The 26,493-nt window shown below is 40.9% G+C and overlaps 1 protein-coding gene across 1 annotated transcript; it reads left to right on the plus strand.

Annotated features, from left to right (window-relative positions):
* Positions 1-788: 788 nt before the first annotated feature.
* Positions 789-26,100, plus strand: TRAPPC9 (trafficking protein particle complex subunit 9; the record flags this gene model as incomplete). Its single annotated transcript, XM_010172960.1, has 7 exons — positions 789-1,021; positions 3,929-4,074; positions 7,537-7,665; positions 14,042-14,163; positions 16,273-16,398; positions 22,918-23,134; positions 25,963-26,100. Coding segments are annotated over exons 1-7 (1,111 nt in total), but the record flags the coding sequence as incomplete, so codon positions are not given.
* Positions 26,101-26,493: the final 393 nt, after the last annotated feature.

Consider the following 26,493-nt stretch of genomic DNA (forward strand, 5'->3'; position numbering starts at 1 on the left):
AAGGGTTCTGAGGCATTGGAAGGGGTTGCCCAGGGCAGTGGTGGAGTCCCCATCCCTGGAGGGATTGAAGAGTCATGTAGACACAGTGCTGAGGGACATGGGTTAGTGGGGGACTTGTCAGTGTTGGGTTCATGATGGGACTGGATGAGCTTAAAGGTCTTTTGCAGTTGAGACAATTCTGTGATTCTGTGGCTGCACCCCTGCCTGCTGGGTACAGGAGGGTGGAAGCTCCACCTGTGCAAGGTGTGCTCTGGTGGGGTCACTCAGGCAGTGGGGGCAGGAGGAAGTGAGCAGGTTGTGCTGTATTAGGGAAAATGAACAGGAAATAGAGTATGATTTGAGACTTGACAAGAAGAAGCACTAGGGCCCCATGACACTGACCTCCAGAGACTACCAGAGAGCTTCAACAGCAAACTGGCAGCACCTTGGAGCAGGAGGTGCTGTGGTCTCTGGTGACCCATAGGAGCAGGATATCACTTCACTCCCCTTCCTCACATCTACCAACCAGCAAGAGATACAAACCTTGGCAGAGGACAAAACCCACGAGTGAAATTCACAGGGAGAAGCTGCACCAGCAGCACATCATGAAACCCGCAGAAGGTCACGGTGAGGGCTAGTAGAGGCTGAGAGGCACTGGTGCACCCTTCTGCTGGCCTGGTGTACAGTCAAGAGAGGTTTGCTGCTTGCCAGGAGCCAAGATCTGGGATGTCACAGAGAGACAACTGCCACAGCTAGTTAAAAGCACAGACGACTGTCCCTTATTTATTTTTCATGCGGGCGTCAGTGTCATGGTAAAGCAAAACTTGGGCAAGATCAAGAAGGACTTCAGAGCCCTGGAGGTACAAGTCAAGTGTACAGGTGCCCAAGTGATCTCCTTTGTCTTGGCAGTCAGAGATGGGGTGCAGGCAGAAGTTGCTGCATCATGCAGATCAATACCTGGCTTTGTGGATGGTGTTGTCACCAGGGCTTTGGTTTCTACGATCATGGGATGGCCTTCACAAATGCAGCCTGTTGAGGAGAGGTAGGATCCACCTACCAAGAAGAGACAGGAGAATCTTCGCTAGCGATTGGCTGACTTTGTGAATTGAAACTAACGAACTTGGGGTGGTGGTGTCCAAAACTGTGACAGTTACATGTTCATAAGCAACAGAGTAGATGAGTGCGTCTCTTGAGAGTTGTTAGGAATGCTCCTCATAGTAACCCTCTCCAAAGGCAAGAGCCCTAAGTTCAGCCACCTCGAGTGTATATCTACCAATGCAAGTAGTCTGGGGAACAAAAGGGAGGAACTGGAGCTCTGCCCAGTCTGAGAGTTATGATGTCATAGGAACTACAGAAATGTGGGAATACACACGTGACTGGAAGACCACAATGGATGGCTGCAAACTCTTTTAGAATGATAGGAAATGGGGAAATGGGTTTAAGCTGAAAGAGGGGAGGTTTAGATTAGATATTAGGAAGTTCTTCACTGTGAGGGTGGTGAGACACTGGAACAGGTTGCCCAAGGAAGTTGTGGATGCCCCCTCCCTGAAGTGTTGAAGGCCAGGCTGGATGAGGCTTTGAGCAACCTGGTCTAGTGGAAGGTGTCCCTGCTGATGGCAGGGGGGTTGGAACTGGATGATCTTTAAGGTCCCTTCCAACCCAAACCATTCTATGATTCTATGATAGGAAGGGAAGAAGAGGGGATGGGGTGGACTTGTACTTCATGTGAAAGAGAAATTTGAATGTATGAATGTATGGAGCTGAGCTGTGGAGTCATGAAAGTTCTGTTGAATGCCTTTGGGTCAAGATTAGAGGGGTCATCACCAAGGGACATCTTATATCAGATATCTGTTACCAACCTTCCAGTCAGGATGACAAGGCTGATGAAACCTTATTTGGGCTGCTTAAGGAAGTGTCAGGCCAACAGAACGTGCTCTTCACAGGTGACTTCAATGACATGAACATCTGTTGGGAAAGCAATGCAGCAGTGCAGAAGTTGTCAATGCATTGAGGACTGCTTCCTGCTACATCCTGGATGTTAGGAAAAGGTTCTTCAGGCAGAGGGTGGTGGAGCCCTGGAACAGGCTCCCCAGGGAGGTGGTCATGGCACCAAGCCTGACAAGATTCCAGCAGCATTTGGCCAACATGTGGCCTCAGACACATGGTCTGAATGTTGGGATTGTCCTGTGCAGGGACAGGAGTTGGACTCGATGATCCCCCCTCCCTGGAAGTCTTCAAGGCCAGGTTGGATGAGGCTTTGAGCAACCTGGTCTAGTGGAAGGTGTCCCTGCTGATGGCAGGGGAGGTTGGAACTGGATGATCTTTAAGGTCCCTTCCAACCCAAACCAGTTTGTGATTCTATGATCCTTGTGGGTCCCTTCCAACTCACAGCATTCTTTGGGTCTATGTTGAACCTGCCGACTAGGAACAATGCAGGGCTAGATTTAATGTCTAGAACCCAAGAGGACTTGCTTGGCACCATAATTACCAGTGGTAGCCTTGGATACAGTGATGAGAATGTTGTGGAGTTTAAGATCCTGCTGATCACACTGAAGAGCAGGAGCAGAACAAAGATCCTGGATTTTAGAAGAGCCAAATTCAATGTGCTCTGAGCCCAGATGTGAGGGGTTCTATGGGAAGAATCCATGGATGGTGAAGGAGCTTGTGAGTCCTGTTGGTTATTCAAGAACAGCTTCCTGGAAGCACAGAGCCGCTCCCTTCCCTACTGATGGAAAGGAAGGAGATGGAACAAGAGGCCACCCTGGCTTAATGATGATCTTTTGGGTGTAGTTAAAAGCAAAAAAGATGCATGGCAGCTATGGAAGGGCAACCAGATAACCACTGAGGACTATGAAAACCTTGCTTTGGAGGTTTTCAAGACACAACTGGAGAAAGTGCTGAGAAGCTGAACACGAGCAGACAATGTGCGCTTGCAGCCCAGAAGGCCAATAACCATGTCCTGGGCTGCATCAAGAGCAGCGTGGCCAGCAGGTCGAGGGAGGTGATTCTGCCCCTCTGCTCCGCTCTTGTAAGGCCCCACCTGGAGTACTGTGTCCAGTTCTGGAGCCCCCAACATAAGAAAGACATGGACCAGTTAGAACTAGTCCAGAGAAGGGCCACGAGGGTGATCTGAGGGCTGGAGCACCTCTCCTGTGAGGACAGGCTGAGAGAGTTGGGGCTGTTCAGCCTGGAAAAGGGAAGGCTCCAGGGAGATCTTATAGCGGCCTCCCAGTACCTGAAGGGGCTACAAGAAAGCTGGGGAGGGACTTTTCATAAGGGCAGTTAATGACAAAACAAGGGGAAATGGGTTTAAGCTGAAAGAGGGGAGGTTTAGATTAGATATTAGGAAGAAGTTCTTTCCTGTGAGGGTGGTCAGACACTGGAACAGGTTGCCCAAGGAAGTTGTGGATGCCCCCTCCCTGGAAGTGTTGAAGGCCAGGCTGGATGAGGCTTTGAGCAACCTGGTCTAGTGGAAGGTGTCCCTGCTGATGGCAGGGGGATTGGAACTGGGTGATCTTTAAGGTCCCTTCCAATCCAAACCATTCTATGATTCTATAATCTCATCCAGCTGCCCTTTTCCATGAAAGATTGCACCAGATGAATTTTGAGGTCCCTTCCAAGCTGGGCAATTCTATGATTCTGTTTTATTCCGTCTGTGACAAGGCTGTTAAAGTGCTCTGAAGTGCAGCCTTTGTGACTCTCTGTGCCTAAATGCTGTGTAGCCAAAATACGTGATGTGTTACTTTTTTCCAGTATGTCCTCAAATTCTTGATTCTTTTCCGTTTGCGTATTATGCCGATTAGAATCCATACTGGATGTTTGCTCAGAGAAAGAGAGTAAATTAATGTTAATTTACTATTAAGGAAGAAAAAAAATTGACTTTAGGTGTTTATGACATCAAATATGCGTTTCCTGTAAGTAACTGTGAATCGTGCCTTTTATTTTGCAGACATTATAAGAAGCGTTGCCAAGGCCGGATGAGGAAACACGTTGGTGACCTGTGTTTACAGGCGGGCATGTTACAAGATTCCTTGGTCCATTACCATATGGCGGTGGAACTTCTGCGGTCTGTGAATGACTTCCTATGGCTTGGAGGTATGATTCAGTGGTGATAGTGAATTAAATCATTAGTTGCTAAAACCATGGAAATCAAACTATCTTCTCTAAATTTCCTTCTGTATTAGGAAAAGTAGACATTATTTTGGTGACTAAAATCTGAATATCAGGTGTGACTAAGAATTAAGTTGAAATAAAAATTAGTGAGTAGGACATGCGAAAGAAATGTGTTTAAGAAAACCTGCAATGTAAAATGTGTTACTGCAGTAAAGCATGTACTTTAAAAAAAAATCTGCATCTGACTTTTTAGTGATTCTCTGGAAGATGTTTGTTTTATCAGTGAATTGCACAGATGTTTTAAAAAGTCTTTCCTGTGGGTATCTACTGTGGACTATTAGGAAGAGATTTTTGCCTTTGCATCTACCAAAGCCACAAGAGTTTAATTTCCACTGGCACAACTTCCTTCCTTTCACATTAGGTCCTAAGCTTCGCTTTCTTTTCCTGCCTTTTCCTTCATCCTTTCCTTTTCTTTTTTTTAATTCCTGCTTTTTACTATTTATTGGATATACAAGTGATCTTTGAGCACAGTTTCTGCATCTGAATTTCATACCCTTTCAGGACAATTGCTGTCTTTAGTTCTGCTTTTAGCTTTTTCCTTCTCCTTGGTAATCCATTTAGCTTCCTAATGGCTCTGTAGGTTATGTATTGTGAAAACCTTAACACCTTCTGACCTTCTGATTCTTCCTTTCTACTCTTCCAAAAGGTTAAATGGCTCAGGATTCTTCAAGCAGGAGAGGAGAACTTTTCTCCTTGTGCAGAGCATGAAAATATTTTAAGGCCCCTCTGTTGGACTGTCAGATTATACTTACAGACTCATAGAATAATTTGGATTGGAAGTGACATCTGGAGGTCCCCATGTCTGCTCTGCTGCTCATGTCACATCCAGTTAGATCAGGTTGCTCAGGGACGTGTCCAGTGGAGTTCTAGGTATATTTAAGGGTGGAAGTTCTACAATCTCTTAGCAACTTGTTCTAACATTTTGCTGCTTGTAGTCTGAAAAAAAAACAACAACAAAACATAAATTGTTATAGAATCATAGAATGGTTTGGGTTGGAAGGGACCTTAAAGTTCATCTAGTTCCAACCCCCCTGCCATCAGCAGGGGCACCTTCCACTAGACCAGGTTGCTCAAAGCCTCATCCAGCCTGGCCTTCAACCCTGCCATGGAGGGGGCATCTACAACTTCCTTGGGCAACCTGTTCCAGTGTCTGACCACCCTCACAGTGAATAACTTCTTCCTAATATCTAATCTAAACCTCCCCTCTTCCAGCTTAAACCCATTTCCCCTTGTTTTGTCGTTAACTGCCCTTATGAAAAGTCCTTCTACATTAAAGCAGAATTTCCTGTGTCAACTTGTGTTGACCCTCATCCAATCGCTGCACCGCTGAGAAGCATCTGCCTCCATCTCTTCTGTACCTTCCCGCTGGGTGTTTAAAGACATCAGTAAGATTTCCCCTCAGCCTCTTGTTCTTTGAGGCTGGACAAACCCAGTTCTCTCTGTTTCTCCTACGTCATGGGCTCCAGCCCCCTGACCACTTTACTGCCCTTCAACTGGACTTGCTTTGGGATGTTAATGCCTTTCTAGTACTGAGAAGCCCAAAACTGGACGCACTACTCCAAATGTGGTCTCTGAGATGCAGAATAGAAGGGGAATAATTGCTTCCCTTCACTTGCTGGTGACACTATGGCTGTTACAGCCCAGCATGCAGGTGGCCGCTGCTGTTGCCAGGGCCTACTGCTGACTGCTGTTAACTTGTAGTCCACCAGGACCCCCAGGTCTTCTTCTGCAAAGCTGCTTTCCAGCCAGTCAGCTCCCAGGCTGCGCTGCTGCACAGACTTGCCCCATCTGAGATGCACAAGCCTTTCTTGAACTGCATGAGGCTCCTGTTGGCCCATATCTCCAGCCTGTCAGGTTCTCTCTGCATTGAAGGCCTGCACCGCTCTTTCTTACCCACAATTTTGTATTGCCTAGGAATTTTCTGGGAGTGCTCTATGCAATCATCTAAGCTGTTAATGAAGACATCGAGGTTTTATTCCCAGTATTCATCCCTGAGGGCCACCACTAGAAAAGGGCAACCATTTGGACTTTGTACTGCTGATCACAATCCTTTGAGTTTGGCTGTCCAGCCTATTTTCCACCTACTTTATAGACCGGCTATCCAAACCTTATTTATCAATTTGGCTACATGGAGACCATGTCCAAAGGTCTTGTGAAAGTCAGAATATCCAATCAACAGCCACTGCATCCATTCCTTTGTCCACTGACCAGGGAAGTTGCCCCTGAACTGGGCACTGGTGAGGCGGCACCTCGAGTGCTGGGTTCAGTTTTGGGCCCCTCACTCCAAGAAGGACATGGAGGCGCTGGAGCGTGTCCAGAGAAGGGCAACGGAGCTGGGGAAGGGTCTGGAGCACAAGTGTGATGAGTTCATGGCTGAGGGAACTGGGGTTGTTTAGGCTGGAGAAAAGGAGGCTCAGATCTTCTGGCTCTGTCCAAGTCCCTGAAAGGAGGGTGGAGAGAGGTGGGGGTGGGTCTGTTCAACCCAGGACCAAGTGACAGGACAAGAGGAAATGGTCTCAAGTTGCACCAAGCGCAGTTGAGATTGGATGTGAGGAAGAATTTCTTTGCTGAAAGGGTTCTGAGGCATTGGAAGGGGTTGTCCAGGGCAGTGGTGGAGTCCCCATCCCTGGAGGGATTGAAGAGTCATGTAGACACAGTGCTGAGGGACATGGGTTAGTGGGGGACTTGTCAGTGTTGGGTTCATGGTTGGACTGGATGATCTTAAAGGGCTTTTCCAGTTGAGGCGATTCTGTGATTCTCTGAGCTAATCATCTCATCATAGGAGGCAGTGAGATTGCCAAGGACTGATTTATCCTCGGTAAATCAATGTGTACTGTTCCCAGTCACCTTCTCGTCCTTCATCTGCTTGGAAATGGCTTCCAGCAGGATTTCTTTAGGGCCTTTCTGGGGAGCTGACATTGATCTGCCTGGTACTTCCTTCTTGAAGGAGGGTATGATGTTTCGCTTTGTCCAGTCATTAGAAACCTTCCCCAACTGGCATGACCTGTTGGAGTGGTTAAGAGAGTGGTCTCACATTGACCAGCTCTCTTGGTATCTGTGGATGCATCTTACCTGGTTTTGTGGATTTGCATCCAGCTGCATTAAGTGCTTTGTGTGTCTGTCTGCCTCTACGGGGGCTGGGGCTGGTGCTTACTGCAGATTCTGCTGGTAGGTTTGAGGACCTAGGAGGTCTGAGGGTGAACCTTACAAGATAAAACAGAGGTAAAAAGGACATTGAGTATCTCAGGCTTTCCTGTGACCTTTGTCACTAGGTCTCCAGTTTAAGGCATACTTTATGTTTGTGTAAATAGACTTTACTACATGGATACTTCACTTCTTGCAAGTATCTCTACTAATCTGTTGGTTTTTTCCTTTGTTCTGCAGCTGCTCTGGAGGGTTTATGCTCAGCATCAGTCATCTATCATTATCCAGGTGGGACTGGAGGTAAAGTTGGATCTCGCAGGGCACAAGGAGGTTCTCTTTCTGCTGAGGCAGGCAACAGGCACAGACCAGGTAAGGGCAGGATTTCATTTTGATTCTGGTTGCTGCCACTGAACATCTGAAAATTTCTTCCCTAATTCCTGATTCTGTAAAGTTACGGGATGAACTGGAGGGGGGGGGAGGGGAGAACTGTATTTCTTTTTAACATTCTTACTTTAATGACTCTTCTCCTGTTCTCATGTTAATATCAACATGTATCCTTTGCATATTGTTGCAAAGCTTTTGATCTCCTCATCTGATTGTTAATAGTGTTTGATTAGTTTGACTTTTGCTGGAGGAGATGAAGACAGTTTTCATAAAGTACATATGATGTGGCAGAGCTGCACATATTAAGAAGAGTAAGTTAGGTACATTTATTCAGAGGTGTTTCGCTATTTTGAAGTCAACACTTAATAAATAGATTTGGTTAACTGAATATCAATACACCAACATGATTTTTAAGATTAAATATACTTTTTCTAAACACCCAAGTGCATAACTAATATGAGGATTGTATTAACATTGATATGACAGACATTCTTTGAGAAATGGTCTGCTTAAAATGTTTTAGAAGTCATTAGGAGAATTTCACTAGGAGAATTACAGAGAGAAAACCACAGAAAATACTGTGAAGTCTGTGGCTCACCTGCATCTGGAATATTGTATGTTATTTCCGTTTTCCATCTCAAAAAGGTGTTCATATTCCTTATCCCCCATTTTTCTACTAGAAGGAGGTTGCAGATTGGCAACAAAGATGATCTTGATATGGTCTCTGTACAAAGAATAGCTGAATAGTCTAGGACTTGTCAGTTTAGCAAAAGAGATGGCTGAGGAGAAATGAGAGCTCTGTAATACGATGAACGTTGTGGAAGAGGATGGATGGGGATCAGAGGTTCAGTGTTTCCTCTGATAGAAGAACTGGAGGACATCAAATAGAGCTAGCAGATGGAAAAGCAAATGGAAGGAATTGTTCTTTATGCAATGTATAGTGATGACATGGAATTCCCTGTCATTAGGAGTTACCAGATTCGTTAGTGTGATAGAGGCAAGGCTGCTGCAACCCCACGTCCCCAGGTCACCAGGCTGAGTGTCCATTCCCAGTAGGTGGCCAGGCCCATGTACACACAGCCACACAGACCAACACAGGCAGCAAACACAGCGCTGACATCCACACAGGCAGCACTACCAGCCTGATCCTGCTCCCCTCTCTGCTGGTCAGGATGAAAGCCTGTTAGGAGTGTGGATCCATCCAGGAGCTGGTTTTAAGCTCTTAAGTCTATCTGACAGTCTAACTGAGTTGCAGCAGTTGCTGGCACCTGGTCCTACAAGCCTCCAAGACCCAGAGCCCTGTTCCAGTTGCTGGTACTTAGACCTGCACACACACATGCATTCCCCTTATCTCTCTATTTTGCCATGCTTGTTCCCTGAACTGCCTTGAATCCATCCTTTTCCTTGTCTTTGCTTCATCTCCTATACATCCCATAAGAAATCTTGTACAATCCCAAGATGTTCTTTCCCTGTATCCCCCCTGAGTCTGTCTGTAAGGTGATCCAGAGGGTTGCTCGTGTTTACTGTTTGTGGTGGGTTTCACCCCTGGACAGCTCTGTTGGCTCTGATTTAGGTTGTTTTTATTACTAGGAGACACTGGCCCAGGTCACCCAGAGAAGTTGTGGCTGCTCCTCCCTGGAAATGTTCAAGGCCAGGTTGGATGAGGCTTTGAGCAACCTGGTCTAGTGGAAGGTGTCCCTACTGATGGCAGGGGGGTTGGAACTGGATGAGCTTTAAGGTCCCTTCCAACCAAAACTATTCAAGGATTCTATAATTGGAGTTCAGCTGATTGTCACTGTTCCTCTGTGCTCCTTTGTGTTTGTGGAGATGAATCTTTAATCGCATAAACTAACACTTGACACATGGTTTTAAGGCTCCTGAAATGTTCTGTGGCTTCCAGGGGAGCCTGGCTGAGGTAGTGAGAGGAAAATGTATTGATTATTATAAACTAGAGGGACCTTTGCTCTAACCCAGCACAGATGTTTCTACGTATATACTCAGGTTCTTCCACAGTACTGAAACCAACAGAAGCTGTTAAGGATTAAGTGCTCTTGTGTGTAATGTGATCAAAATGACTTTCTTCATCGAAAGAAAGTGACCACCCATCTTTATTCCTCTGTAAGTCACAATCTAGTAAACCCTTGCATTGAAATATCTCTGTTACAAACTGTGCATGTTGACAGCAGATAATTGTGAGAGTAAAATTACTTTATTTCAGGAGAGAATACTAATTTTTCATATAATAGCTAAAATCTTTACAATCTGTGTTTGGTCCCATCAGCTATGAGTGCATTTTATGTTGACTCTTATATTTTCACACAGTTACTGACCTTTGTCTACTTTTCAACAGACATTTACCAGTAGATGTTGCACTGTGTGTTTGTGATAGGTACTCCTTGTTACTAAAGATGGTAACAAATAAGTCACAGCTATCAGAATAATGAAATAAAATATATTTTGAGTATATTATTGCTGCTCCTCTATACAAGTTGTCTTACAATTCAGAGTCCTGTTTGCAAACTTATTAGTGTGGACATATTTTAAAAAATGTTTTAGTTTCGCATGAAAAGATTTTTCAAAGGACTTTGGTGTGAAGAAAAACTCATTACAGGTTTTTTTTAATCCCTTCCAGATGAAAATGTTTCTGCATGGTCCATTAGATATTGTTCACTAACTCTGGTTATGACCTCTTAATGTTTTGAGATCTGAACTGCTAAACTCTGTCTAGCCAAACAGATGCTGTTGTGATGTCTTTTTCCTACATAGTTTTCTGAAGGTTTCTTTTCAATACCTTTTCTTGACTCTACAGTGCCTTTCATTTAAAATCTTTTCAAATTGCACCTTGGTTTATAATCTACTTTGTTATAATTAATTTTGTGAGGACAGTATTTAATTTGGGGAACAAATTCCAGTGTCTTTTTCTGTAGGGTAAGGGGTTTCCAAATTTTGCACAAATCAATAAATGCCATACCAGGGGTGATGTTCTTCACTGTGAGGGTGGTCAGACACTGGAACAGGTTGCCCAAGGAAGTTGTGGATGCCCCCTCCCTGGAAGTGTTGAAGGCCAGGCTGGATGAGGCTTTGAGCAACCTGATCTAGTGGAAGGTGTCCCTGCTGATGGCAGGGTGGTTGGAACTGGATGATCTTTAAGGTCCCTTCCAACCCAAACCATTCTGTGACTCTATGATTCTGTGTCAGCTTCTGAGGCATATCGATGTGAGAGTTTCCTTTATTGCTTCCTGATGTGCCTGGAATCACACCTCTTCTTGTGCCTGTACTTCAGCCTTGCCAGGATGGGGTGTCTTGGTACTGCCTTTGTGCCCAGACCCGGTCAAGCGAAACATCTTTCTCTTAAATCTCCTGTGACCTCCACCATTTGCACCATTTGGCATTTTTAGGCTATAACACAGGACCTGGCTGCTCAAAAAATGTTGTGGTGTCTGCTTTATTCAGAAACATCTTTGAAAAAAGAAGCTTTGATATCGTCTCTCTTTGTATAATAAAGAGCAGGAGCTGAAGAGGACAGTGTTAAAGGAGGGGGTTTTGGTGGTTTTTTTTCCCCCACTAAGTGGAATGGCAATATATTTCATACCTGTCTGTAACCATCAGGGTATTGTCTGTTGGTGTACCCTTCAACTTCTTTTGAAACTTTTGATAGAAATAACTAATTCAGAAAAGAATTAGTTGATAAAATAGTGTTTAAAGTACTTCTCTGACGGAAGGAGACATGGAACCTTGCGTGCTCCAAAGACATGTTTCTTCCTTGGCCATTGCCACGAGCCCTTGGACTGCAGTGTCTTGCTGATTGTGAAAAGGGAACTTTTGACATTTTAAAAAGTGTGACTTCTCACCTTCCTAAAACCTTTTGTTTGTAGGGGGAGAGCTTTAGGCTGTTTCCCCTTGAATGGCTGGATTCATCTCTGCAGCCTTCAGCGTAAAGATTTCGAGTTGCTTAGTTCTTGTTGTCCAGGAACCTGGCCATGGCCTGTTGGCTGTGTGATTTGTACATTGAATAAGCTGAGTCTAGATTGTTTTATATTTAGCTTACTAGCTGTTTGGGGTTTCTCTGTTGTGTTTTATTGGTTTGAAGTGCTCAGCTCTTAATTTTGTCACCTGTGTCCCCAGGCAGAATTAATTCACTGGGTGAAGTGTTGGAGTATCTTTTCGATCTAGCTCTAAAACTGTACTTCACTAGTCTGGAGTCTGAGCAAATTAACTGAAGGGAGGTCCTGTCTCGCTCAATAAATTGTTTTTGACTGTTTAACCCTTGGTTTTAACAATTTTATTGCCATATTTAATCAAAGTTTAGGGCAACGAGGTGTTGTAGATCTGACAATCCAACTTCGCAATACTCTTGGCAACTCTTTTATGTGAATAGTCTGGGTTGTTGGTTTGGCATGATTCAATTATTCAGAAACTTTGATGGAGTGAAATGAATGACAATTGAAAGGGCTAAAATGACTGGAAAATGTTATTCTAGAGTATTGTGTAGAGTAAATGAGCTCCCACAAGGAGTTTCAAGTACCGTAGGACCTGATATTAAAATATAGTAAGTGGATTGTGATGGAAACTTGCCAACTAAAACAAGAATAAAGAAAAAGGGTATGGCTTTAAATTATACACTGAAAATACATCAATTCTTCTTGACGTGAATTTGTTGCAAGTTTACAGGATTTTTATATTTGTTTTTTTAACAAAAGGAGATTTAACATATGGTGACTACTTTAATCATGATTAGTAGTCCTTCAAAATAGCAATGATGATCCTAATAAATCTTTATAATTTTGTTCAAGCCTGATGTTAGTTGTAAAACATTCTAAGAGCTTATTTTGTTGGCTGTATTTAAGGCTGAAAAAAAAAAATCCTTTTTGTTCCTCCTTTCAGGGGCACAAGAAGTTCTCATTGATCCAGGTACATTATTTTCATGCATGTTTCCAAAATCTTTTCTTTTATTACTTACATATGTTTTGCATTTGTTTAGATAGTTACTGCCACCTGCCAAAATTAGTTCTGATTCCTCATGCTTCAGTTTTTTACTGTAAATCTTGAGGAAGCAAAGAGACTGAAGGGTAACTGGCACAAAACAAACGATGTGGTTCCATGACTGTGTCCCTGTAGAATGTACATTCTAATCAAGTTTGTTTCTTCTCATGAGTAGTGAGGATTTAAAAATATTTTTTAACCAACAAACCCAAATGGTCACATGTAGTGTCGTGGTACTGTTACAATCATCACTAACAAAGATTTTGCACTTAACTTCCATCAAAACCCTAAGGTGCTAATCTACAGATGTGCTTGGTACGATTCTTTAAGGTTGATAAACACATTAAAAAGTTGCTTTAGAATTTGGGCACGTAAAATAACTTATTTCTGTATGTGCAGGGGGACTAGAAAGTCACAGCAGTTTTTAACTGTCTGTAGAGAGTTAGGTCCAGCTCTGAAACACAAAGCTTTCTTTGCCATCTTAGTAGAGAAACCTCTTGGAGAAATAAATTACTATATAATCATACAGATTAAGTAACATGTAGAAGGGTGTAGAACCTTGCCAAACCTTTGATGTATATTCTCAATTTTATTATGTTAACTCTGCAATAAAATTAAATTCTAGAAAGAAAATTTTCATGTTCTTTGTAATACTCCAAATTTTCTTGGCTTCTATTTCAGATTCTTATCCCTTATGTATGCAAAGACTCTTTCTGTCTCTCACCTTCCTTTTTATATAAGAAACACAATTTCTTAGTGTTTTGTCTGAGCCTCAAGTAATTTTTTTTTTATTTTAATGTGGAAGGCTCAGATTTGGTGGCCTTTGTTAAAATGTGATGCTTGGTTGTCTGTGATTAGACATATGGAAGAGAATTAGTTGTTTTAAATGATTGGTGGAGAAGGTCACTGTTCTAATAATTAGTTCATTAAAAAATTACACTTTTTTTTTTCTTAGCTGTGCTTTAGAAATACAATAAAACAAGGAATAATTCAAAGATTAAAATTGCATATTGAGATGTGGCCATAATCCAATTTTAGCAATCTACTATTTAGCAATCTAATATTTTATTCATAGTCTAAATATTCAAAAAAATGCAAAAGATTATGAATATATTTGTGTTTTACTAAGTGAAAGATTATTTCCTCTTTGCTGATTGTATGATTGAATCCATTTTTCATTTGTCCTCTTTAAAATAGCACAGTAAAACAGAACGAGTGTTTTCTAGGTAGGGCACTACCTAGAAATAGGATAGCTATAGCTATACACTATTCTTTGTGTATGCTTTTGTCAAACCTAAAGTATATTTTAGTTTTCTTCTTCGATATTTAGTATTTGCTAAAAGTCCTCCTGCTCATTTCTTACCCTGTTCTGTTCTAGGTGCCCTGACTTCAAATGGTATAAATGCAGATACCAGCGCTGAGATAGGCCGTGCCAAGAACTGCCTTAGTCCTGAGGATATCATAGACAAATATAAAGAAGCCATTTCTTACTATGGCAAGGTAATCCTGCTTATTTTTGAAGAAACTTCACTGAAATTCATGTGAATAATGAACTGCTGTGGTTTTTTGTTTCAGAGGGTCTTCTAAAGCATATGCAATAAAGTTTGTAGAATATGGGATAATAGAAGAATTAGGGATAATTTATGCTTCTGAACCAAGTGCTTGGTTTAGAGACTGGGAATCTCAGAGCTTTGGTCAAAGACAACACCTAAACCAGCAGTGTGGTGAGTAACTATTTACTGTGCCTGCTGGTACCTGAAGGTTTTGGATTAATTGTCTTAGATTCTGTCTAAGCAGAAGTGTCAGATATTTGAAGGTTTGTTCACTATTACATATGTTTATGGTCCTTGATACCTACATCATCAACTCCAGTGATGCTTTTATGCATTGAGTAAGCTGAATATGTATTTACTGTGCCTGTGGGAATGACCTCCAGGGAATTCAGGAGTTTATGAAGAGGTTGCTGATGGTGGATGTGATTTGACAGGATTGATCAGGGAGGCTGGTTATGTCGAGCATGAGGAGAGGTAGGGCATCATGGAGGAAATGGGAAGAACAAACGTTCTTAAAAGGAGATTTACAAAAATTAAACAGTTTCCAGCGTAGTTTTTAAGCTAATGTAAATATGATGTGGCATTTCCATGTCTGTGTTGAAGGGAGACTCTCCAAATGAAACCAGATAAATTGTGTGCGTGAGTTAATTTATGATCAGGAGCAATGAAAAGTGATAGTTTTGGGGATAGTTTCAGATAAATTTGAATCCATCAATATAACAATAACTCTCAAGTGTGCTTTCAGCTTTTTATGTTTTAAGGGTAAGTTGCTTATCTAGAAAGAGTATGATTTATTTATTAGTATAAAATTATTGGACTTTGTTGGACTTAGGGCAGGATAATTATATTTTTATTGTAATTATATACATTATGCTCTCAACCAGTAATAACTATGCTTCACTGCAGCTGCACTTGCAAATAACCAAGAGCTTTGTCTTGGGACTGATCTATAACTGTTCAAGACATGCATAGTAAGCTTTCATCTGTTTAAGACCTACAGGTAGAGTAACTCCTAGCTCTGATGCCGAGGAAGCAGCACTTTATATATTCTTTAATGTTATCACTGAGCTTAAGAAACTTTTGTAGCATCTTCTAAAATGGATTCAATCTCCAGTGATTTGTTTTTGCTGATATAAATGCAAAAGAGAGAAATATGGAACTACTTTGATGGAGTAACCTTTACATTTTGTTCTGAGCTTTATTTCCTCCATTAGTTTTCAAACAAAATAAATGTCTGAACAGAATTTAACTTCAACAGGAGATAGACCGAGTCAAATATCCAATATCAGTGTTATTTGAGGAAATAAGTGGATCAGACTGTTTGTCTGGAAAATTGCCTGTGTTTGTTGTCTGAGCTCAAACAGTTCTGCACATCTGTATAGTCTCCTGCCTTTCTTAAGTGAGCTGAGCAACTGGAACAGTCATTTACAGAAAATGTTTTGTAAATAGACACTAGAAAACTCAGGATGGTTTGTAATTCACATCTCATCAGTGATATTGTTTTAACTAAAGAGAAAATTGATGCACTGAAACTAAAGGTCTGTTGCTACAGCTTCCTGTGCGTCTCTAGCAGATTTTGTAATTAATAAAGGCAAAATTAATTCTTTATTTATCATGACAGAACAATTTTAGGTGGTGATGAATTACTGTAAAACTGACCTTTTTGTGTACATACCTATTACACTGTGAAGGTAGAATTTATTGCTTTGTTGCAGTCACACCACCCACATCTACCATATATATGAGGTTATCCAAAATTGTACTGAGATTCCCAACTTTTCTCCTTGTCTGAACTCTCAGACTGAGGCTGTGCTGTGTCTCAAAATAAGAAAAGGGAGTGAAGAAGCTGATAATGGTTGTTTTGAATGATAACATTTTAGATGACACCTTAATTTTCACTTGGACATGTGTTGATAATTTAACAGTATAGTCACTAGCATTAAGGACTTGCTGGGTTTGGAAGATGTGACAGCTGATTTGTGTGTTGAGCAGAAATACTTATCGAATCTAAAAGGTGTGATGCTTCAATATTATTTTAATTTTCTCCCTCTTCAAGTACAAGAATGCTGGTGTGATTGAACTGGAAGCCTGCGTGAAGGCAGTCAGAGTCCTTGCAATACAGAAAAGGAGCATGGAAGCCTCTGAGTTTCTTCAGAACGCGGTTTATATCAACCTTCGTCAGGTTGGTGCAGAAAGTCCGGTTATTTTTCTCTTCTCATTTGAGAGATTATACTGAAGTGTGAAAATTACTTAGATTCAGAAAACTCCAGTTTTTTAGCTGTCTCACTACCTTCTTTCTCACTAGGACTTGACTTCTGAGCATTTTCACATCTGAGAGTCTGGTTAAAAAAGGTATTCAGAGTTCATCTAAAAACATGAGGACTTAGGTTGAGATTAAAGACTCTATTGGTTATTTTCCCTTGCGAAGAAGAAAAAAATCCCATTGTTGTTCTATTGTGATGTTGTACAAGGGAAAAATAGCTGCTTGGGACAGATCTGCAGTGGGTTTTTTCTTGATTGTATCTTGTTCAGTGAAACTGTGAGCAAATCAGGAATAGCCCGTTGCAAGGTGAGTTTAAGAGGCTGACTAGTGTTGTTAATCAATTAAACTTTTGTTGTGTAGTGCAGAGTCTTGGTTAGGCCAAATCTGAAAGGAATTCAGAGGAGAAAATCAGTATTTGGAACTGTGAGAAAAACACTCAGTACCACCACAGAACAAGACTACACTATCAGTGTCTCAAGCTTGGTGTCACTGGCTACAGAGAGACTGCTGTGGTTGAAAGAATTCATACAAAGCTCTGAGGTTTCTTACTGTTTTGCCTCTTTTGCTTGTTACATTTTGGTAAGACTAGCAGTTTAAGTCCACACCATTCAGTTTATTAAGCCTTCTGTGGAGTCAATTTTCTAACCCAACATAAGAAATTGATTAATTGATAAGCTGCCACGTTGCAACGTTCCTTAACTGCCGTAACCCTTGCAGTGCTAAGGGCCTTCTCTTTAATTCTGTCGTCTGTCTTTCGCCAGCAGCTCTGTAGCCTTTCACAGAAGCTGCTGTGGCAATATTTTTCTCTTGCATGGTTATTTTCGTGGCCTGCAAACTCCAATATTGTTGTTCTGTTCTTTTTCTTATGGAAACAATTACTGTGGTTGTGAGAATGACCTGTTCTCCTCTCTGACGCTACTGATGATGCAACTTTCACTTTGTATTAGAGGAAAAAAAATAAGACTTTGTGAATGAGAAATTATATGTGTCATTTGAGTCTCCTGGGTTGGGGCAATCCCAAGCACAAATACAGGTGGAGAACGGATCAAGAGCAGCCCTGAGGAGAAGGACTTGGGAGTGTGGGTTGATGAGAAGCCACTCTGTCACTCGCCCTCCTCAACTGGGCAAGGGAGAGAAAATATAATGAAAGGCAGGGAGAGACCATTCGCCAATTACAGTCAGTGGCAAAACAGACTTGACTTAGGGAAAATGAATTTAATTTATTGCCAGTCAAAATCAGAGGAGGATAATGAGAAATAAACCTAAATCTTAAAACACCTTCCCCCACCCCTCCCTTCTTCCCAGGCTTGACTTTGCTTCTGATTTTCTGCCTCCTCTCCCCCAGTGGCACAGGGGGATGGCGAATGGGGGTTGTGGTCAGTTTGTCACATGTGTCTCTGCTGCTCCTTCTTCCTTGGGGGGAACTCTCACGCTTCTCCCCACCTCCAGTGTGGGGTCCCTCTCACGGGAGACAGTCCTCCATGAACTTCTCCAACCTGAGTGCTTCCCATGGGCTTCAGCTCTTCACGAACTGCTCCAGCCTGGGTCCATTCCATGGGGTGCAGTCCTTCAGGAACAGACTGCTCCAGTGTGGGTCCCCATCTGCAGCAACAGTGCACTGCTGCAGCAACAAAGGCAAATTGGATCCTGGGATGCATCTGCCGGGGCATTGCCAGTAGAGACACAGATGTGATCATCCCACTCTACTCAGCGCCTGTCAGGCCACACCTGGAGTACTGTGTCCAGCTCTGATCCCCATAGTTCAAGAAAGACATGGACAGCCTGGAGAGGATCCAAAGGAGGGCCACAAAGATGATCAAAGGGCTGGAGAACCCGCCTGGTGAGGAGGGAAAGACTGAAGGAGTTAGGTCTTTTTCTCTGTGAAGAAGAGAAGGCTCAGGGGGGATGTCATCATGTACTCCAGGACTTAAAGGGCAACTGAGTAGAGGATGAAGGCTCTTTTCTCACAAGGAGCCACGTGGAGAAGACAAAGGCAATGGGTACAACTTGCATTGGGAGAGGTTTCATTGCAATGTAAGAAAAGAAATATTTTAGTAAGAAATCTTTCACTGGGACAACCTCCCCAGGGACATGAGGGAGTCTGCATTGCTGGAGGTTTTCAAGATGCTACTGGAAAGGGTGCTAGATGATCTAGTGTAGACTCCCTTTCCCACAAAAGGTTGCACCAGAGGATCTTTCAAGATCCCTTCCAACCTTGGCTGTTCTATGATGATTCTGAGTGTAACTCTATCATTTGCACAGCATGGGAGATCAAACTAGATGGTGGTGGTTACTCAGTAGATGTGCTCTAGAAGAAAAGATACATTAAATTGGATACTCAGGAGGATGATAATTTTTCTTCTCAGGTGATAATTTTTCTTCTTAGGTTGCCCAAGGAAGTTGTAGATGCTCCTCCCTGGAAGTGTTTAAGGCCAGGCTGGATGAGGCTTTGAGCAACCTGATCTAGTGGAAGGTGTCCCTGCTGATGGCAGGGGAGTTGGAACTGGATGATCTTTAAGGTCCCTTCCAATCCAAACCATTCTGTGATTTTATGATATTGGTAGTCACTGATTTTTTTAAAAAATTTTTGGGTTTGGGTTGAGTCTTTTCCCCTGAATCTTCTACTGTGTTTTGTAGACCTAATGATCAGTTGTTCATCTCCTGATGTCAGCTCTATCTATTACCATTATGCCACTGTAGAAATTCAGCATATGAAAAAAAAAGACACCTTGACAACATTGATTATTTGTGCATTGAGGCTCGCTGCTGAGCTCTGAACCATTCTTCACCTTTATTGATTTCAATCAAGGATGACATTCCTCTAGCTTGTAACTGCACTTGTCTACTATTTTGTCATTTTCTTGAGTGGAAGTGTTTCTAGAAAACATTATTATGAGAAATATGAGTAAGATAGTATTTCCAGTGGTGGGGAATGTATTTTCCATAAAGAGGGGTGTGGCTGCAAATTAGATTTACAGCTCTTCAGGATTTACTGCACATAGCATGGGGGCAGATAATAGTTTATAATTAACTAACTCAAAGGAGGAGTCATCCTGTGATACAGGAGGCAAACTGTAGGACAGTGTTTTTCTCTTGCAGGTGGATAGAACTTCAGCACAACCAATATTCAACAGCAGAAAACACCTCACAGGATAAAGCATGTGCCTCTGATAAACTAGTTTCCTTCTGTATATTCAGTCTCCTCCCCAGTCTAGTAACATAGTATAATTGGAATTTTCTGATTATAGGAGAGCTGCAGGGTAATAAGACTTATCATTACATGCAGTTATGAGGAATAAATTTTAACATCTAATTACAAAGAAAGTGAGATTATAGAATTTTAATATAGTAAGGAATAATTAAAAAACAAATAAAAAGCTACTTTCTTGGGAGCCTGTCTTAAAACAAGCCTGTGAAAAAAACTGGCTTAGTTGCTTGGATAGTGAACTACAGCCTTTAGAGGTGCAATTGCTGACTTGGTTTGTTCTAACAGTTAATTAACCAGATGGAAAAGATGCTCTGCTTCAGGTGTTGGCTATTTTGCAGCCACCTTATAGGCCTTAAAATTTTATAAATTGGTAAGGTGAGGAAGGATGTGAATGCTACACTAATAACCTGCAGAATGCCTGCTGCAGTCTTCCCTGAATTAATTACTTGGAGTATGTGTGCCTGGTTTGCTTTTAAATCACTAGGTGGTAACACATAACTATTTGTCCTGAGAAAAAAATGCAATTTTGCTCTCTTTGTGGTGATGAAAAAACAGTTTCTTGCAAATGCAGAAAATATTTGAATAACTTTGGAGACAATCATTAAGCAACAAGTTAGGTAGCAATGTTAAAAACTTACTCAGATATGATAAAAATAAAACTTTCTGGGATTCTGTGGCCTCTCTGTTAGTTGTTCCAATTACTAGTGAGTGCTCGTGTCTACCTGAATAGCATGACCCCATCTTTTCTTAAAATTTTAGTTTCCCTAGGTGTGTGAGCACTGACAGTGTTATCTGTTTGAGGAATAGCTTTTGATAGTGGCTTTTTTTAATCTTTTCTGACTTTATACACAATTATGTGCTCGTGCCCTTTCTGGCTCTGCTGCCGTATTTTTTTTTATTGGGCTAACTTTTAAAAAATGATAAAAATGGAGGAGAAAAAAAAAAAAGGATGGAGCAGCTTTTTTTTTTTTCTGCTGGAGTAGGTGACTTTAATCTGACATCTCCTGTTCTTTCTGAATGAAAGCTTTTGGGGATTCTGATAAACTGGGTTAAAATTGTTCTGTATTTTATTTTTGTGCCTCGTGTTCTTTCCAGCTGCATTGATTCATGGAAGTTTTCAGCTTGGTGTAATTGCCTTTTTTACAACTCCTGTTTCAGGGGTGGGTCTTTTATGTTGATGGGCACTATTTTTGCACTGGGCATTGTCTTGCGTTGTCAGTTCTGTGGGAAATAGTAACTTCAGCTTCAAAAATGGTCTGAAACTTTCTAAAATGATTTGCTGATCTCTCTGTCTCTTTTCATACTCTGAAGTACTAAGATTTGAACTATCAGATAAGGTCATGGTGCCTCTGAAAACTCCAGGCTTCTTTGATGTCTCTTGTATCCCTATGTCCAAAATTAGAAGTGACATTTGCAAACCAACTTTTTTTGTAATTATATTAGGATTTGAGTCACTAAAAGAGATTTTGAAGCTTCATTTCTAAGACCTAATTATTTCTGTAAAAGTTAGCCAGTGTGGCTAGCATCTTTTGACTTTCCAAGGCTTTAAGTATTTGAAGTTAAACACACACAATCCACTGATTACTACTTTCAGTTTTGAAGAATGAGTTGCAGAAATGCTGTTTCTGTCCTTGAGTGCTGTTTTTTGCATGAAGTTTGTAATTTTAAACTCCTTTGCAAAACCTGTTAGTAGCTTTAGAGTAATTTAAATTATTTTATATTGCTTTTGGTTGTGCATGCTGGATGTTGTGCACTAGGTGTCAGCATTGGTCCACCTTCAGAACTCTATTTTCCTTGTCACTGGGATGTAGACTTGAAGTAGTTGGTGGCTTCCAGAGTTGCTGCGGCAGTTTCTTCTTGACTGTCTTGATTTCAAAGCAAGATTTTAATTCAAAGTACAGAGGAATGAATGGTTAACTGGGACTTGTGCCGGTATATTGATAAGCTAAAGAAGCACCTGTTGGTAGTAACTCATCAAGTTTGTTTCAACTTTAAGGCAAATGGGGCTTAATCTTTCACTAAATTCTTCCTCACTGGTTGGCAGGCTGCATAAATGGAGTATCATGGAATGAAAATTTTGTGCTTTACAAGATCAGGGACATAAAATTTGAAACAGTAGTTTCTTTGCTTTCCTAGCTTGAGATTTCATAGAATCATGGAATGGTTTGGATTGGAAGGGACCTTAAAGATCCTCTAGTTCCAACCCCCCTGCCATCAGCAGGGACACCTTCCACTAAACCAGGTTGCTCAAAGCCTCATCCAACCTGGCCTTCAACACTTCCAGGGAGGGGGCATCTGCAACTTCCTTGGGCAACCTGTTCCAGTGTCTGACCACCCTCACAGGAAAGAATTTCTTCCTCAGATCTCATCTAATTCTCTCCTCTTCCAGTTTAAACCCATTTTCCCTTGTTTTGTCATTAACTGTCCTTATGAAAAGTCCTTCCCCAGCTTTCTTGTAGCCCCTTCAGGTACTGGGAGGCCGCTATAAGATCTCCCTGGAGCCTTCTCTTTTCCAGGCTGAACAGCCCCAGGAATTTCAGGATTAATAATTAGATTTAATCTTAAAAGGATAAAAATGTTTAATTTGGTAAATCAATAGGTTTTGCAAGTTGTATATTTTTGCATTCTCCTTATGTATATGAATATCATGTTAAATATCATCCATAAAATGTGGATCTGTTTAGATGTTATTGACTGTTTTGACTATTTACTTGTTAGTACTGCTGACAAATAAATTGTCTAAAGAACTCTTTATCTTTGCTGCTTTTGTTGGCTGTTGAACTGGAAGCAAGCTTAAGTTTTCCTGGCAGTAGAAGCTGTCATCACTGGCTATGTGTAAAATCACTAATCTTCTGTAGTGTTGGAGATATCACAGAATCACAGAATATTAAGGATTGGAAGGGACCTCAAAAGATCATCCAGTCCAATCCCCCTGCTGGAGCAGGAACCTAAATGAAATTACACAGGAAGGCGTCCAGGTGGGTCTTGAATGTCTCCAGAGAAGGAGACTCCACAACCTCCCTGGGCAGCCTGTCCCAGTGCTCTGTCACCCTCACTGTAAAGAAGTTTCTTCTCAAGTTTAAGTGGAACCTCCTGTGGTCCAGCTCACACCCATTGCCCCTACGTCTGCTACATTTTTATTTCCTCCTATTATTATTTTTTAACACAGATATGCATTGAAAAATTTTCATTAAAAACAATCCTTTTCTCTTTTCCTTTTAAATTTTCAGCTTTCAGAAGAAGAAAAAATCCAGCGTTACAGCATCCTTTCTGAGCTGTACGAACGCATCGGTTTTCACCGCAAATCTGCCTTTTTCAAGCGGATAGCAGCAATGCAGTGCGCTGCACCCAGCATCCCCGAACCTGGCTGGAGGGCCTGCTACAAATTGCTTTTGGAAACTCTCCCTGGCTATAGTTTATCGTTGGATCCTAAAGATTTCAGCAAAGGTAAGTGGTTTTGGGAAAGTATGGATTAGCGTAGTAAGTCACTCAACTGGCTTTCTAGAGAGATTTCAAATGAAACCCAAATAATTTATCTATCTGAAACTTATTGTGGCAAACAGAGCAGTTCTTTAACACTTATACCTTCACTTTTTCTTAGTGTTACTCTCAAGAATTCCAAATTTCTGTGAGCCACTGCTGAATTTGTTGCTTTATTCCTCTGTTTGTAGCAAATAATTATGTTTTATTTATGAAAGCTTAATTTCTACTCTTTTTCCAGAATATCTTTGTTTTTGATTACACACTCCTCCTTACAAAAAAGGTCATATTTTATTTTTGACTATTTTTTCAATTAAAGTGCCTTCAACTTGTGTATCAGAAATTGTATTTCTTTTGGTATTCGTTGCTGTTGGATCTTATAAAGGAAGAATGAAAGTGTCTCGTCCATATTTTTGTATATAGACATACATACATATAATTTAATTATATCCATCTGTATGATCAAATATGTCACATTTTTCCACAAATTAGGTCAGAGTGATGTTATCTATAAGACTAGCATTTAGTTAAGACACCTCATCAGTTTTTAGATGCTAGATATCATTTGAATTACTATTTTATTGCATGTATTAAAAACCAAAAGAAAAACAGTCTTGTAACTGTTAAATACTGTGTTCACTTTCTGCAAGTTCCATGCTGCTTGCTGCCCTTCTTCAGGTAAACTGTGTTTCAGCAGTTTTATCAACGTTATCTAAAGCTGTATATAATGCAAGAATTTGAAAAGTTGTCTTGATTTTTATATCCTGTGCTGGATTTTAACCAAGGAACAAGTGACAGGACGTGAGGAAATGGCCTCAAGTTGCGCCAAGGGCAGTTGAGATTGGATGTGAGGAAGAATTTCTTTGCTGAAAGGGTTCTGAGGCATTGGAAGGGGTTGCCCAGGGCAGTAGTGGAGTCCCCATCCCTGGAGGGATTGAAGAGTCGTGTAGACACAGTGCTGAGGGACATGGGTTAGTGGGGGACTTGTCAGTGTTGGGTTAATGATTGGACTGGATGAGCTTAAAGGTCTTTTCCAATCGAGGCGATTCTGTGATTTTTCCTCTAAAGGAAGGGACAGCTTCTCTGCTGCTTGAGAACTCCTTTTGAGTAAACCCTTCCATGTTGCCCCAAAATTTGCATTCTTTTGTATAGTAGCATTTTTGGGGACTGTTCACTAAATGTTGTAGCTGCAGGAGAAGGAGAAGGAGTAGGAAGCGATGGGCTGAGCATGTGTTGGTGGAAAGGAGATGGATTTCACCAGTAGAAAAACTCCAAACTGATTTAAATGTGAATGAACAGCAGCCTGAATATTCTTCTCCCTTTTGTGAGCGTACATCGACTGTTGTTGGGATGCCAGTTCGGTGTTGTCTTGTAAGTTCAGTTGTAAGTTTAATTGTTTCTCTATATGCTAGATCGCTCAGCCACTGAAATAATGGAGCTATCTAGTCAATTCAGTCAAGGGAGAATGTGGAAAAACACGTCTCATTAGCCATTAGGTGATATTTTCCAAGCTCTCTTAGCTCCATTGACGAAACAGGCATGTAGACAACCCATTGCATTTATGGATGGTTAGGTTTTTTTAAAAGCTGGTGTGATTTTAGCAGTCACTGAAAGAATTTAACATGTGAGAGGAGGCAGAAAATGCCAAGTGGACTAAACAGAAAGATATACAGAGTCTAGGATGAGGGAATGTGCTGTAAAAAATGTTGTGGCCTGTGATGGGAAAGAAGACTGGGATGGGATTGATTGGGAGAAGAGGTTGTAGAATAAATGATGACTAAAAAAAAAAAAAGTTACATGGTGAGTGTTTACCTTTCATTTTTACCTTAACTTTATGTTGCACTGAAGTGCTTTGTCAGATTTTTACCCCCAAAATGGCTGTTTCAGAGACATATGGGGAGAACTTTAAATTGTATGAACTACTTGATAAGAAGGACATTTTGCACATGAGAAATAACGAGGCTCTTGTGTGCGGAGTATAAACTCTCAAGGTTTGGTTGCAGCAAATATTTCTAGAAGAGTTTCCCAAATGCTGAAGGGAAATATCAGAAAGAAGGCTGTTCAGAAGTTTATGAAGTATTGCACATTTTGGAATATGTTATTTAAAAGTTATTGCTCTTGCTTACTGCTAAAAGCAAGTTAAGTTTCATGAAGGGTACTGCGTATTACGTTTTTGAAAGAAAAGTTACATTATGATGATCTATTTATTGTTACCATGGATACTTTGCAAATATGAAATAATTTATAGTCCGAAACTTAGTTTTTAAAGACTGAAAATCAGGAAATGTGCTTCATGTCCTCTAGCTTTATTGCTTTTTACTGACTTTTAATAGCCTGGAAATCATTGAGAGAAAATATCTTTTTCTTGATCTTTAAAGAGAGTTAAGAAGTTACTTGATTTGGATAAAAATGAAGTTTTTATATGAAATCTCATATGAATGTATTGTTCAGAGGATTTAAAAGATGTAACACTTTAACAGTTTTGTGTATCATTTTGTTTTTACTTCATGGGAAGTGTTAACTTCATTTTCTGAATTTTTAATGAGAAATTTATTAGTTGGTAGACAAGCATATAAAATGAAAATTGCTTTCACATTTAAATATTCAAACAAACTCAAAGATTGTAATTTTCTTTTGTTTTGAGTACAAGATTTTGATGTTGTAATTATTGGTTCCAACGGATGATTTTTCTAAGTGTTATTACATTACTGCTTAATATATAAAGAAAACCAAAACCAATTGGTTTGTGATGATTTCTAACTTTAAAAAGTATTATATGACTGCTTACTTCGTAGGAACTCACAGAGGATGGGCTGCAGTACAGATGCGTTTGCTTCATGAACTAGTCTATGCTTCCAGAAGAATGGGCAATCCTGCTCTCTGCGTCAGGCATCTCTCTTTCCTTCTCCAGACCATGCTGGATTTTCTTTCTGATCAAGGTATGTTTTTTAAAAGAAAGAGATATTTGCACTTTCTTCTGTCCTACAGTCAAATAACGTGACTTTGTTTTGAAATACACTTAATTTGAGAAGTAATGGAGAGCACAGAAGTTAAGGAATTCTCTGTGTGCATGAGGTAGCTTGTTGGTGGTAATCACTCACGTGTGCAGTGTTACTAGTTTTAAATATTAGAGTTCTGTGTAGTAGCTAAAAGAAAACTTCCTGTAATATTTTCCATCGATAGATTGACTGCATAATGCTCTATTTCCTCTGTAAATATAAAGAATATGATCAGAGGGCTTAATTTGCTTGTGGATTAAAAAAATAAGTCTTATTTAAAAATACTAACAGCTTTCATAAGTGCTGTTAATGAAGAGATTGAGAAGA

This window comes from Antrostomus carolinensis, unplaced genomic scaffold (assembly GCF_000700745.2).
Source record: "Antrostomus carolinensis isolate BGI_N321 unplaced genomic scaffold, ASM70074v2 scaffold788, whole genome shotgun sequence".
Lineage (NCBI taxonomy): Eukaryota > Metazoa > Chordata > Aves > Caprimulgiformes > Caprimulgidae > Antrostomus > Antrostomus carolinensis.